The 14,752-nt window shown below is 35.5% G+C and overlaps 1 protein-coding gene across 3 annotated transcripts in view; it reads right to left on the reverse strand.

Annotated features, from left to right (window-relative positions):
• Positions 1 to 1,602: 1,602 nt before the first annotated feature.
• Positions 1,603 to 14,752, reverse strand: part of VGLL3 (vestigial like family member 3) — a 39,190-nt gene continuing 26,040 nt past the window's right edge. For 2 of the 3 annotated variants that reach the window (XM_058661268.1, XM_058661267.1), the window contains exon 4: positions 1,603 to 1,942. In XM_058661268.1, coding sequence (XP_058517251.1) covers positions 1,899 to 1,942 — 44 coding nt within the window. In that variant the 3' untranslated portion in view covers positions 1,603 to 1,898. Of the gene's footprint in view, positions 1,943 to 8,952; positions 9,022 to 14,752 lie in introns of all 3 variants that reach the window. The other variant, XR_009245110.1, reaches the window with a different exon arrangement.

Genomic DNA, 14,752 nt, shown 5'->3' on the forward strand with positions numbered 1-14,752 from the left:
GCAAACACTTTGTAAGTTTAGCCATATCATTTTGTTGTGAAAAACTAGGCCCAGGAGGTGACAGTATTTTCAACTTGGATTAAAAATCATTACAGCTATCCTGTTTGATGAGTTGTGATGAGGAGGAATGTAGTCACATCAAGGGAGTGCCAGGCAGTTGTACTGAGAAGCACTCATTCTCTGCTTAGAGCTTCCTCCACCACATGGGCTATGCACCAAGAACACCTGGGCCTGTTCGTCAAGGAAGAGCTCTCCTACATAGCCTGTCTGTACAGCAGAATTCAGGTCCCCGGATTTTCTCTTTCCCTGATAACAAGAAATATTTTAGCCAATAATCAGAGGGACCAAGACAAAATCTAAACTCTGGTTGAAGGTGTGCAAAATTATTCTCTACCATTCAGGTCAGTTTGCAGGAGCAATGCAAAAGGGCAAGGGCATAAAACTTTCCTTCTCATCTTTGGAAATTAAATTGAATGATATGAAAAAGTTCAAGTATACAACATCGTTATAGAGAAATTGTGAAGGAGGTTAATAGTTTCCCAAGGAAAGAGGCAAATAAATACTTCTTAGTGATTCATCCCATGGGAACTGCTGAATATTTGTCTTTGAAATCTCAAGGCAACAAAAATTTTATGGGTTTCATTCAACCCTGTGCTCTATATGTTTGGGCAAAATAATAACAAAGCAATGACATCAAATCAAAACCTAGGCCATGTATATAATTCAATCAGGACATAATCTCCATTCCTTTGATTAATGAGCTCAATAAGCCACAAGTTTGAATCTCAGGTTGGTAAAAATACATATCTTCTATTGAAGAAAGTCTAGTTAAAAAAAACTAAAATGTGGAGTGGTGAGAATATTTTTAGGTTTATAGCTAAGTAGATTTACCAGGAAAAAATAATAGCCAAGGGAAATATGGGAGATTATTAATTTTTTTTCTGCGAGAACTCTGCCTACTTAAACATATTGTGTTGTTCATGTCTAAAACAGGCACACACAATTTGCTAAATTTTGGATATAAATGGGCATTTCATCTAATGTTCTTTTTCATGTAAGAGAGGAGAGAAATGGGAGAAAATGAGAAAATTTTTGTAACCTGCTTCAGATGTGAAAGCTTGTGCAACTGCTTCTCCTAATCAGCCTTCTTCAACAAGTCTTTGAAAAAATTTGTACTAATTAGCCTCTCTTCAATGTGATTATTTAGAGAAACATCCTTTTCAAGCTATACGTACAACTCGACATGAGCTAGAATGGAATGAAGTTTTCACTGAGATTCGTTGTAAAACAATACTGCACTGGTTTGCCTAGAGTTTAACTACTTTTGCAGAAAGGAGAAAATATCAAACCCTTGAGGTAATCTAGCAAGCACAGACTGAGCATATCACAGATACCTTAAAGGGTTTTAAACATTTTGCCAGTGCTTCTCCGAGAGCAAGTCCTTTAAACAGAACTCAATAGTTTTTATAATATTCTAAAAAAAAAATGCATCCTTCAAAAAATCCCCATCAATGCTAAGCCAAACTGTATGCATATCTACATAAATAGATGCACATAGAGCTACAAAATCATATTCCTGAAAGAATACCATTTTCATTGATTGGTTCTTAAAAGAAAAAACCAAAATGGAACAGAGATAAACTGTTGCATTGGTAAAAGCAAAGCAAACAACAAAAGAAAGAGTTACACATTGGGAAAGGCTCAGATGAGGGGGAAACAAACAAGGGTGGTTTTCTTCATTGTCCAGGATCCACTCTCTGAAAACTCTCAACACCAGCCAACTGCTTGACTCTATTTCCCTTTTGTGTCATGTTCCACTGCAGAATGAAAGATCCTGACAGCATTTTCTTCCAGTGGGTCCTCGAATTCACGCTGAGACCTGATTTGCTAATACTGTATCAGTACCATGGTGATTCTTTGCTTTTGTCTTGGTGCTGAAGACCTAGAAGACAATGGGGAAAATGTAGCACATTAATACACCTAGCTCTGAAAAACAGGTATAACTTGAATTGTGTTATATACAGAAACCAAAAAAAAAAAAGAGAGAGAGAGAGAGAGAGAATCCAGATACTCAGCAGGGAAGAGGTAAGGACAATCTGATATCTAAGTAAATTCTGCTGTAATCAATGCAGGATGTGACCAAAAAAACACATAACATCATAACATTGACATTTATACAGTACAAAGTTTTTTCTACCATTTTTATTTTTGATTGAGTTAATAATAAAGTCAATGAAATATTTTATACATGATTTTAAAAGAAGCTGATATTATGAGAAAAGAAGGGATACCAACGTTTAGAGATGATACTTGAATTAATACTGAGGGAAATCACAGAATACTTTTGGACTAATAAGATGAATATGTTTTTGTTATTTTTAATTCTAATAAATTTTGATGAATAATTAGATATGATTACAAATGGATCTAGCATAGCCTTCAAAATAGATATATCTGGTTCATAATAGCAAAAATATCCCTCTAATTCTTAATTGAACATATTTGAATAACTTGTTCCACCAGAAAGTATTTTAAATGATTCATGCATGTTCATACAAAATAGAAAAATGAGTTAATTCCAACTCACAGCTAAATTTGGGAAGAAATGTATAAAAGGGAAACCATAACAAAATGTACTCTGATCTGGGTCTATAAATACTTGGCTAGTTCCCATTAATATGGGAAATTAACATATTATCTTTAATTGTTACCCCCCTTGAATCACTTTCAGTTTATTTTTCTTTGTATCTTCACTGACAAATAAAATTAAACATATTTGAGATACATAACGAGATGCCTTGGTGTAGGGGTCTATTTTGAAACCATAAATACCGCCATATTAGTTAACAAAGCCATCACCTTTTCATGTAATTGTTTAGAAGAATCAGATCTCAAACTTATAGTTGCTCTTATGTTGTTTAGAATCAGATGCCAAAATATTTGGTGAAGGCTTATTTCTTAAGATTTATTTATTCGAAAGCCAGAGTCACAGAAATGGTGTGGGTATAAGAGGAGAGAGGGAATGAATCTTTTATCTACTGCTTTATTCCCCAAATAGCTGCAACAGCTTGGGTTCAGAAAGGCCAAATCCAGGAGCCTGTTTCTATCTCCCACTTGGATGTAGAGGCCCAAACATTTAGGCAGTCCTTCACTGCTTTCCCAGCACATTATCAGGGATTTTGATAGAAAGTGAAGCAGCCAGGACTCAAACCCATGTCTGTCTGGAATGCCAGCATTAACAGGGGATGGCTTAACCAACCTCAATGCTGCCCCATGGTAAAGACTTTTAAACCCATAAGTTAAAATGAAATATGACGCTGTTCTATGGTTGCAAAGATCTCAGGCTGCCTCCTTGATCCTTGACCTAAAATCACTGCTAGTCTGAACTGTGCAATTAACAAATGATTCAAGATGCTTATTGTTGCTAAAGCAACATTTCTTATTCCTCAAAGAATTTTTATATCATAATGGATTTAATAACAAAAACAGGTAAAATTGGTTGTTGAACAGACACGTTATGACCCACAAAGCAGATTTCTTAAAAACAACCTAAAAAGATAATACAGGAGATAAAGAAAAAGCTGAGAGAATCAACAGCTACAGTCTCATGTAGCCTTTGTGTATTGGTACCAACTTCACTTTCCCTCAATTGTTGTGGTATTTCGTTTCTCATTTCAAAAGAAGAGAAATTGGAGCAAAACGTTGGGGGAAGAAGGCAGAGAGAAGAAGTAAAAAGGATCTGGGGTAAATCAAGTCACTCTGAGTTTGCTTTGCTCAGTTTCAAATTATTTTGTGGTTAGGATAATTTGCAACCTGACATAGTCTCTGCTCTGTGACTCTCATAATCTAAACCACCTTTACTGACAATCTGCTGACTACATAAATATTTTTTTCATTATTAAAATAGCTCATCTTCTCTATGACTCAGTATTTCCACACTTGAAGATTGCATCAATCTATAGAATGTCAGCGCTGCAAGTCATGAATATTATTATAATCATCAAGTGGTTTGAGTGTCTTTTCCCCCCTTTGAAATAAATGCAATCCCTAGTCTGTGTTGCAGCCACATGACTCCTTCAAAGTCACGTTTGCTTTTTTTCTGTGAAAGAGTATCACATTACTTAAAGCAGCTCCAAGTTCTTCAGCTAGAGAAGCAGCAATCATCCTCTTCACAATTTTATCTCTTACTTTTGTTTCCATGCCTTTGTATTAATGCAATGCAAATGTTAAATAAATCAATTCATCTTTGGCCTGAAATGTATGTGGTCTCTAAGGAGTCCTTGTGCTGTAGCTTCATGGTGATATGACATAAAATTAAACCTTTGTTTTGGTTATCAGGCATTTATTACTATACATTTCACATTAGGAATGAATGTAGCACAAGAAAATCGCCAACAACAAAAGAAACACCCACACTAAGAAGCTGCAAAAGTGTGGCTGTCCGTTTTCTAGTTAAGATAATTGGTTTTTGTCAGCCAACATGTTCAGTTTTCCTCAGGAAGGATTGAGGGATGCAGAATTGTGAATCTATGATCCTGTTGTAGTCTACTTATGTTTACAATTTATCATTTTTTTTTCTTGCCAGAACTGAATCCACTGTGTTACAAGTCTTGCTTATGTTACATTTTGTGACTGTTGTTTTGCCTTCTCACTTCCCCACTTTGAATTTATGTAAAATTAGTGCATAGCATATGCAGAGACTTCCCTGCTAACCAGCTGAAATCACCCATGTTTACTTTCTTCACATTGATAATTCACTTCTGGCTCTATTGTTTAGTCTGTGAGATGTTCTGTAGAAAGGAATATAAACACCAGAAACCAAAATGATGCTAGTACCAATTTTCTTAGAGTCTGAGCATGCCAGGCACTGCACGAACCATCCTATATAGATTTTCTCATTGAATGTTCCCAATCACTCTACAATATTATCTATTTTACAAGTGAGAAAGCAGAAAGATCAGTTGTCCAACTAATAAGTGATGAGTTAGTAATGAAAAAAAGAAGTATATTGGTCAGAGCCAACAGTCTTGCCAATAACATACATTCTCATCTCATATAGGCTCTATTGGCTATAGGCTGTGGTTATTCTTCTCCAAGCTCCCCCCAATCAAAATCTTTTCATAAAAGCAACTCAAGAAAGAATTAATAGACATCATTTTTATATTCCTTTACTTAACTATTTATAAACACCTTGAATTAAACAGAACTGACATAGATTTAGGAAATGACTATCTTTTCTGTTTCTTTAAAGCAACTACATACTTATAATGTTGATATATCATACATAATTACACAGTAGTTTGTTATACTTCAGGTAAAGACCACTTCAACAGATAAATATGACAATCTATCAACTGATGTAGTTCTCTCTCTCTCCATACACTCCAACTCTTTCTCTATATCCCTCCCCTCAACATTCCCAGTACGACCTTTGAAAGCAGAGTGACTGTGACAGAAAGCCAAGGAAATAAAGACATGGGATTGCTGGTATCAAAATCTGACAGTGTGAAGATTAGTTAATTAGGAGAAAAACCTAAAAGAAAATGAAAACCCACTGACCCATATCCTCTCTCTATTCAATTTCAGCATCTCTGCCACCTGACTCCGAAAGGAGAAAAACATAATTTCAACCCAAGATGAGACAAAGGAATTATGGGTATAGAAAATGAAAGTTGACAGGGTTGCAGGGTGAAGAGATAAAAGAATCTGGCTTTGCTGTTAAGACACAAATTGGGAGATGTACATCCTACATCCTATATAAAGTGCCTGAATTTGAGACCTGGTTCCAGTTTTGAGTTCAGCTTCCTAACAAAGCACACTGTGGAGGGTAGCAAGTTATATGTCAAGTACTTGGGTTCTTGCCATTCATTAGAGAAAACGGAACTGAGTTCTTGCTCCTGACTTCCATCTGGCCCAGTTCTAGTTGTTGAATGTATTTAGGGAGTAGGTTGGCCAATAGGGACTTCTTTATTTCTATAATAAATAATAACTTAATTAATTAATTAATTAAAAGTGATACAAGTGCTTACCACAGTAGTTAAGATACAGTTTGGGATGTCTACATTCCTTTTGGAGTGCCAGAATTTAAATCCCAGCTGTGCTTCTAATCAAGCTCATTGCTAATGCATGCCCTGAGAGGTGGCAGGTGAAGAACCAAGTATTTGTTTGCCTTCCACTCATTTGAGTTGAGTTCCAGTTCCTGACTTTATCCTGGTCAAACCCTGACTTTAGTGGACATTTAAATCAGACTTATTACAAGCTTAAATACACACAACACTGCCAGATGCTGTGGTAATGTATCCAACATTTATGAACAACTTGAGAGCAGATATTGATATTCTGATAAATGACCACACCAAAAGATGTTTGAGAAAGTCATGCTAAATTTTACTATTTTATAAAATTACTTTTTAGAGATTACACAACTTCATTTGTTTATTTGAGCCTCCAGCAATTGATTTAAACACTAGTTAAGAATTTCTCAACAACATCTATGTGCATGTAGCATCTTAATACTAATTAAGGGGAAAACAAACAATAACTTGAACTTTCCATTTTGGGAAATTATATTTCATTTGTGTGAAAACAGATAGATCATAAACACCAGAGTCACCCTCTTTCATTGTTCCTATAGCAATTGCTTTTGCGCTTCAAAATAACAGAATTGTTGTTTAAAACTAAGGTATTGGGTCCAGCACAGTGTTGTAGCAAGCAAATCTTCCACCTGCAGTACTGGTCTCCCAAATGCAGGCCTGTTCAAGTCCCGCTGACTCCACTCTGATCCAGCTCCCTGCTTAAAGCTGGAGAAGGGAGCAGAGGATGGCCTAAGACCTTGGGCCCATGGACCCACATAAGAGACCTACAGGAGGCTCCACGTTTCCAGCTTTGGACAAGCAGAGCTCTGACCATTGCGGCCATTAGGGAAGTGATCCAGTTGATGGAACATCCCTCTCTCTCTTGTCTTTCCTCTCTATCACTCGTATCTTTTGCTTTCAAGTAAAAACAGGTAAATCTTTAAAAAGAAAACTAAATTAGCATTTAGAAAGTGAAAGTCCTACATAATATCATCTAGCGTCTGACAACTTGCTGAGTACACAAGTACTTAATGTCTACCTTCACCATGTTTACACTGTGCTCAAATTATTTCATCACCAACATATCTTGGAAAGCAATTCGCTGTTTATATTCATAGCTCACCCCTGTATTTTGTAGGGTTGCTCAGTATTGATTTACTGTATAACATTATCCACATCCACTTCTCCAAAGTTGTACATTATTTAAATATACATAGCACATAGTGCACAGGTGCATAAACACATACTTCTCATTGTGTAAATGCTTTTAGTGGCAAAAACTAAACTATACAAAGATATTTGTGCATTGCTGAATATAAGCACGTGGGCATTTACACTTATTTTTGAAGTATGATGACCAAATATGCACAGGAAATTTGCATCAAAAGTGCTAAATGTTTTATTATTTATATAATTATAGATTAAAATTACTTTAATTTGCATTTCATTCCATGTTTAATAAAGATAGCAACTGCATAATTATGGTGTTTCCTCATTGATGTTTTATCTTTGGCCAAGTTTTTCTGCTTCTAAAATGCAATTTCTTTATGATTTTAAGCTGTTTTGGCATAATAGACATATTAGAATTTTTTCAGTGATTACAAATACTGACCTATCTGATGAATTTCCTTCAGATTTAGTATGTACATGTTAGACAATTCTTTTTAAGGTCATTAAAAACAAAATGTATTCTTGACTACATGAAAGATTAAAGTTATTTACTATGACAGTTTAACTGTTATTACTTTCTTATGGATGACAAATCACACTAAAATCATGATAAAAGATAATTGGCAACGGCACCATAACAATTTACTGACAGAATAATAATTTCTGTGAGTAGAGATATTTCTTAGGAAATATTTTAAAATTCCTGAAAATCTCCACAAGGTAGTATTGTCTGAAACAGCAAAATGAAAGCTGTCTGAACTTGTCAAAAAATCTTTCAGCTCAGATTCAAAAGGAGAGTAGAAATGTAAAACTCGCTGAGCCTGACATTATTAGTATATCATCATATACTGTATCATTTTAAGAAGCATAGGCACCTGCACACCTGAGGCAACTATTACAGGTGAGAAGTAGTTCACCACTTAGGTGCTTCCTGCTACTCCTGTTCTCCTAGGCACACCTGTCCATCCTCCTGAGCCCTCCTTCCCTCGGACATCACAAACTCTTGGGTATATAGGACCTGCAGCCTTTGCTTTGCTGACCGTTATTTCTCCAGACTTCCACATGATAAAACTGCCATGTGGTAAGTAACTTGACAAATACTGAAGGCATCAGGAGACAAACTTGCAAATCCGGACCAGTCATTTTAAATGGAAACTTGTGGACAAATACAACATGTAAATCAAAGGGCCTGAGGGTTTTTGATCATAGTGACAATTTATGAGGCACCAAATGTGAAGATCAGTATGATTGATAACCTCTTGGGAGCTAAGAGCTCGGGCCCATGCTGTAGAAAATGAAATTTAGACACTGTTTACCAATTCAATGACCTCAATTTCAAAAGCAGATATAAAGAAACTTTGAAGACAGAGAAAAAGAATAAAAGAAGGAGGAAGTGGGGACGAGATGGAATACTGCCTGTAATTTCTTCTGCAGACTTCCCCCGAGAATGAAAGCAACAAGCTCCACCCCACAGAAAAAAAAATGGATTACTTATTGTAACTGAAACCATAATTTATAATGCTCACAGGGGATTCTAACCATCCAGACATCTGTTGGGTAACAAATACAGCCAAACATGCATCTTTAAAGGAGGTTTGTAGGCTATGCAGTGAAAACTTTATGACTCAGAAAACAGATAATCCAAGTAGAACAGCTAATCTAAATCTACTGCTCACCTATAGAACATAATTAAAGAACCAACACCAACAGAGGACGCATGACATATGGAAAGAATTCTTCAAGGTTTTGCACATTTTTAATAATTACTTTATGATTGCTGAAATTAAAAAACATACTTTAATGCCTATTTAAAGTGATTTCTCTGCCTTACAACAAAATATATTGCAAAGTTTTCAGTAAGAATCAGACACATTGCCTTTGTACTAATCAGTTACTTGTCATCTCACTCCTTTGTGAGATGAACACAAGCTTGCTTTGTGATATTTTCCACAGGAGTCTTCAATCCAAGCAAACAGAAACAAGGTTTCAATGATGATTAAGATAATAACTATTCACCCAGTATAGCTCAAGTAAAGCAGGCACGAAAGCAAAAACACACTAGAATCATCAGGACACATGCTTGTGGCCAAAAAAAAAAAAAAAAAAAAAAAAAAAAGAAAGAAAAGAAAAGAAAGAAAAGTTAAATCCTTGCTACATCAGGCTGTAGCCAAAAGATACATGGCATGTTTTGCCTTTCATCAGTCTTTTAAAAGAGTTTTGTTCATCATATTTGTGCCAAAGAATTCAGAACATGTTGACCACAGACAACAGTTTGTGAAACCCTATATTGTTGATAAATAGAACAATAAGGGAAGAGTTAGCCTGAAAGAAAATCAGGAATACATGTAAACTTCTCAGTTCTTATAGAGTTTTGTATCATCTTGGCAGCCCCTTTGACAACTGATGTAAGATTATCTGCGAGCAAATTCTGAAACAGATTTTTTTGTTCAAGCTGCCCTTTCAGATGTACCCATGATCGTGATATGAGAAACACCAAAGAATTACTGAAAAATGACTTGCTATACAAACAAAAACTCTGCTCCCTGCCACTAGCCTTCCTTCCCTTGTGAATGCGAGTGTGTGTTTCCACGAGTTACGGTGTTATTGGTAAAAACACCCAGTTCCTCATTCCAGCCAGCTGATAGTTCCTGCTGTAACAAAACAGTAAAAAGATGAAGACATTGCCTAGTCTTTCCTACAATTCTTAAAGAAAGTATTTTAAAAAGAAGAAATGTCATCTAGTTTACATGATTACAATTAACTTCACAATAATACATTAATCGTTTTTCACAAATCTTAAAGATTAGCATGTATCAATGGAGTTGTTGGGACTGATTTGTAGTCTAATTTCCTGTTTCCTTCTTTGACCTTGGCAAATGACAAAAGATGAATATCTCAGCAGTACCTAAGCATAATCAAATAAGAACTAATATTAGGTCCCTTTCATTAGTCCATGTACCACAGCACTTTAAAGAGAAAAAAGCTATTTATACATGTATTGGAGATACGGTTTAGGGTTATGGTGGAAATCCTGATCACTCCTTCAATTGTTTTCTTCCTTGCCCTGTACCCTATCTCTCCCATTGTCTATGCCACCAATACAGAGATACCCAGTTTATACTGTACGATCAATTCGGCAAACATTCCGTTTGGAAAATCTAGCTCCGACAAACCTTAAAGCTAATATTTAATAAAATAAACGGGGATCAGCACGATAGCCAAGAGGCTGAATTCTTGCCTTGCCTCTACCGGGATCCCATAAGGGAGACAGTTCGTGTCCATCCTGCTGCGTTTCCCATCCAGGTCCCTGCTTATAGCCTGAGAAGGAAGTGCAGGCCAGCCAAAAGCTGTAACCCTGCACCAGTGTGGCAGACCCGGGGGAAGCTCCTGGCTACTGGCTTCTGATTGGCGCATCTACCGCCAATGAGGGTACTTAGGGAATAAACCAGTGGATAGAAGATCTTTGTTTCTGTATATCCATCTCTCTTTTCATCTACCTTCCAATAAATAATATAAATAAACTAATAAAAATATCATTCTCCTGTATTTCCCTTCCTTCCTTTCTTCCTTATAATCTTTTCTTCCTTCCTCCCTTCCTCTCTTTCTTCCTCCATCTCGCTCTACTTTTGTCATACACGTGCATATTTATATGCATACATACATAAACACATATTTTATATGCAATTTATACATTCACATTTCTTCTCACTCTCTTCCTCAATCTTGTATTAGTGACCCTAATACACAATCCTCCAAAGGAAACACAACTTGGCAAACTGGTTTTCTCTGACTTCCTTACATTACATAGCCATGAACATACCACAAAATCACACATATACCAATGGCTAAACATATGCATTTCTGCATCTTATTTTTTTTTAATTCACTGACACTACAACAGAAAGCAATTTATCCACAGAGCCCAATCTTGATGTAAGTTCCTTGCAATTTTCACAACTGTATCACAATAATTCTATGTGTGTCTATCCAGATGTGGTGCTGCCTATATTTATGTGGGGCAGACTCACCAAGATTAGAATATATATTAAAGTTTTTGAGTGGTTTTAATGTTAATAGTGCTAATACATTTTTAATTTGCCTTTTTAGAGGTTTAACTCTTTACTACCAGCGTGAGAAATCTAGCCTTATCCCATAATCATGGCTTTCACAAGGATGCAAATTTACACACTCAGTTATTTGTATCATTATGGAAATGCATCCTAAAACATGTGTAACCTCAGAAGGTTTTTGTCCTGTGAGATATGCGGAGGACCCAGGAAGCAAGCCCCATGCTTTTAACACTGTGACCTATGCCATCAATCTATGCGCAAAGACCCAGAGCAGAACAGGGGAGTAAGAAGTCTACAAGCCTCTTGGGAGAACAGGAGAGTTTCCTTGTCATTGTAGAGCTTTGGAATGCGTCACTTCCCTCTAATGTATCAGCCATCACCTTTCATGCACAACTCATTATTGGTCTTGGATCTGCTGGTGGGTGAACGCATCTCAAAGATGGTTTTCATTATCATCTGGTCACAAAATTGTCATTCCAGACACATCCCCTAAACAACTAGCACTGTTGGAAAGTGCATAAATATTTTAATATATCTCTTATGCTTGTATTCGTTCAGTGGAAAATAGGCTCACAACATATGCCAAAAAAGAAGGAAAAAATCTACAGAAAGTGTGAAGCAATCAGTTGTTGATTTTTACAATATTAGAATTTTCTGTTACCATATCCAAATACACTCAACAATAAAAAAGCCCTGATCAAGTGCTTCCATTGGTTCATAACATAGATATATATATATATATATCTGCAGCTACTTTCTCCAAACCTGCAACTTTCTTAATGAAAAAAATGTCCTTATCACAGGTATTTAAAATCTGTATATTTCATTGACAGCTTTATTGCCATTCAGAAATTCAAAAATTCTAAAGCTGTATTCCATAAAGAATGTCATGACATCTTTCTATGTGACGAAATCAAATGATTGGTAGTAACTTTCCATGTCTTTTATTTTTTTTCAATAAAATTGAATCCTTAATTTGCTAACCACTTATGAAAATGAATAATACAGTGAAGAAAGTTCACAATGAATTACTACGCTGTCAGAAGTTAGGCGGCTAACACCGGCTTCGTGACACACGAAGGAGCTGTCTTTAGTTGAGCAGCTAGAGTAGATGTTACAGTGATGCCTTCTCTTCTCAAGAATGAAAACCACCACAGTGCCTTGATTTTTGCATGTGTGTGTGTAGAAATAGCTCCACTGATCACTATACTTATGACTTTCCAATCAGTCCTCTTTAAAACCACCATCTCATTCTGAATTGTAATTCCTACATCTTGAGCATTATGAGGTCAAGTAAATATTCAAGGATCCTGGGTTGATAACTTTGGGTTCTCTTTAGTTCTTTTTTTGTGAATGTGATGGTTTAGAAGATAAACTACCAGGAGGGTGGGTACAAAACATGGACAAGAGGGAAGACAGTGTGTGAGGTATCACTTTTATCCTAAATGTATAGTGTGGAATAGGTAAAATTTGTTCAATTTACACAAGTGAAATACGTTTTTTAAAAAAGTAAATAGAAATTATAATTAAGATGTTATTGGATACAAAGTTCCTTAACGTTAATCTTATCAATACGTCTATGAAACTTAAACTTAGGAAAATTGTTGTTTAAAGAGTGTTAAAATAGTTTAGTAAGTTTATTATAAGAACTTTTATGCAATCACAGTCTTTTTACCCAGGTGTTAGCACCGTACTACTGACAAGACTGACTCTTGATATGTAATAGGAGATGATAAACTCACAGGTTAGATGAAAAGGATGCTCATCCATCTTCTCTAACTGCCATAATGCATCAATGACTCTCATCCCACTTTTCTCTCTCCAAATCTTTTTTTTTTTTTTTTTTTTTTTTTTTTTTTTTTTTAATTATTTATTATTTAACTTCAGTAATTACATTGTATTATGTGACACAGTTACATAGATACTTGGGTTCTCCCCACCCCTCCCCAAACCCTCCCACCATGGTGGATTCCTCCACCTTATTGCATAACCACAGCTCAAGTTCAGTTGAGGTTTCCCCATAATAAAGCATACCACTGTAAAGTATCCTCATAATGCCAATCATCACTCTCTTAACCAACAAGTGGTTTAATTTCTCTATTCCAAATAAATGTTATAAGACTTAATACTAATTAACTCTTAAATATCATTGAAATACCATTTTTGCTCATTCGCGTCCTTTTCATAGAATATTCAGACTAAGTCAGAATTTCGTCTTTAAATGCAGTTTATTAGCCCTATTAGAGGATTTATGATTTAACTTTTATTGCATTAAAGGACACGTTGTGTTCCTGAAGAGAGAAGAGTAAGTAATAAGGACATATGTCTACTGCTAACTCCCAAAGTGGCACTCGGTGCTCCCAATTTGATGCCAAATTTAAGGCCTTGGATAATTCTCTGAGATTAGTAATTCTATTCACAGCTTACAGAGGCCCAGTGGTGTGACACTCTCTTCGAGAGTAACTTCATCTATGCCTCAATATACTAAAACCATAGCATCTTATATTTACAAAAACTCACAGCCTGCATTTGAGGAAAAATTTATGATTCCAATAACTATATAACTTTATTTTTCTCTGTCAAAAACCATTGTTCTGAAACATTCTATATACTTTTGACTTCATTGGGCAGCTGAAAAAAAATACTGGTTACTGAGAAGTGAATCCAATAATCTTTAGTATGTGGCCATAATCATAGTTAATGGAAGGCTCAAATAATTCACTCTCTGAATTCATAACTAAGCGGTTAATTATACAAATGTATGACTAACACTCATAAGTGGTTTTTAGAGTTCAGAATAACATCAACATGGTTTCATTCTTTTGTAGCTCTACATTAAATGAACCTGTTATAAAATACACAACTTGTTATGTTTTTGTGTTTTAATTTTAGACATATATTATAAAGCAGAATATGTATACCTCAACTCCGTCTGGCTTGTTTATTTGTGTTTTGTACTGCACTATCATGACATACTTCAAAGCAAAAAAGTTTAAAAATAAACACCTGGTAACAAAGTTTCCAACTAAAATAACACAAGGGATTCTACGAAAAATAAATCTGCACATCCACAGATAAAAACAACCTCAAGCCATTAACAGCTGATGTTTATACTAAACAAGTCACAGGACAAAGCAGGACTCGTTTTTACTTTTGATATATTTAAATATATTGAATGATTTGGAGATTACAAATGAAATCAACTTTGTAATTCAATAAAAGAATTTCACTAGCAAGTCTTTGCTTGAAAAATTAATTCAATATGGCTGAGACATGCAAGATTGTAGGCCTTACATTAGGTAAATGATGGTTAGTACCAGGAAAGAAGTATGAAAACATTCCAGTGAAACACACTGAATGGTTATGATCACTAAAAGGTATCAGGGCAGAATTAGTGTCATCACCCAAAAAGCTGAGAATAAGAATACGCACACTCTT

The sequence above is a fragment of the Ochotona princeps genome, chromosome 3 (assembly GCF_030435755.1).
Source record: "Ochotona princeps isolate mOchPri1 chromosome 3, mOchPri1.hap1, whole genome shotgun sequence".
Classification (NCBI taxonomy): Eukaryota; Metazoa; Chordata; class Mammalia; order Lagomorpha; family Ochotonidae; genus Ochotona; species Ochotona princeps.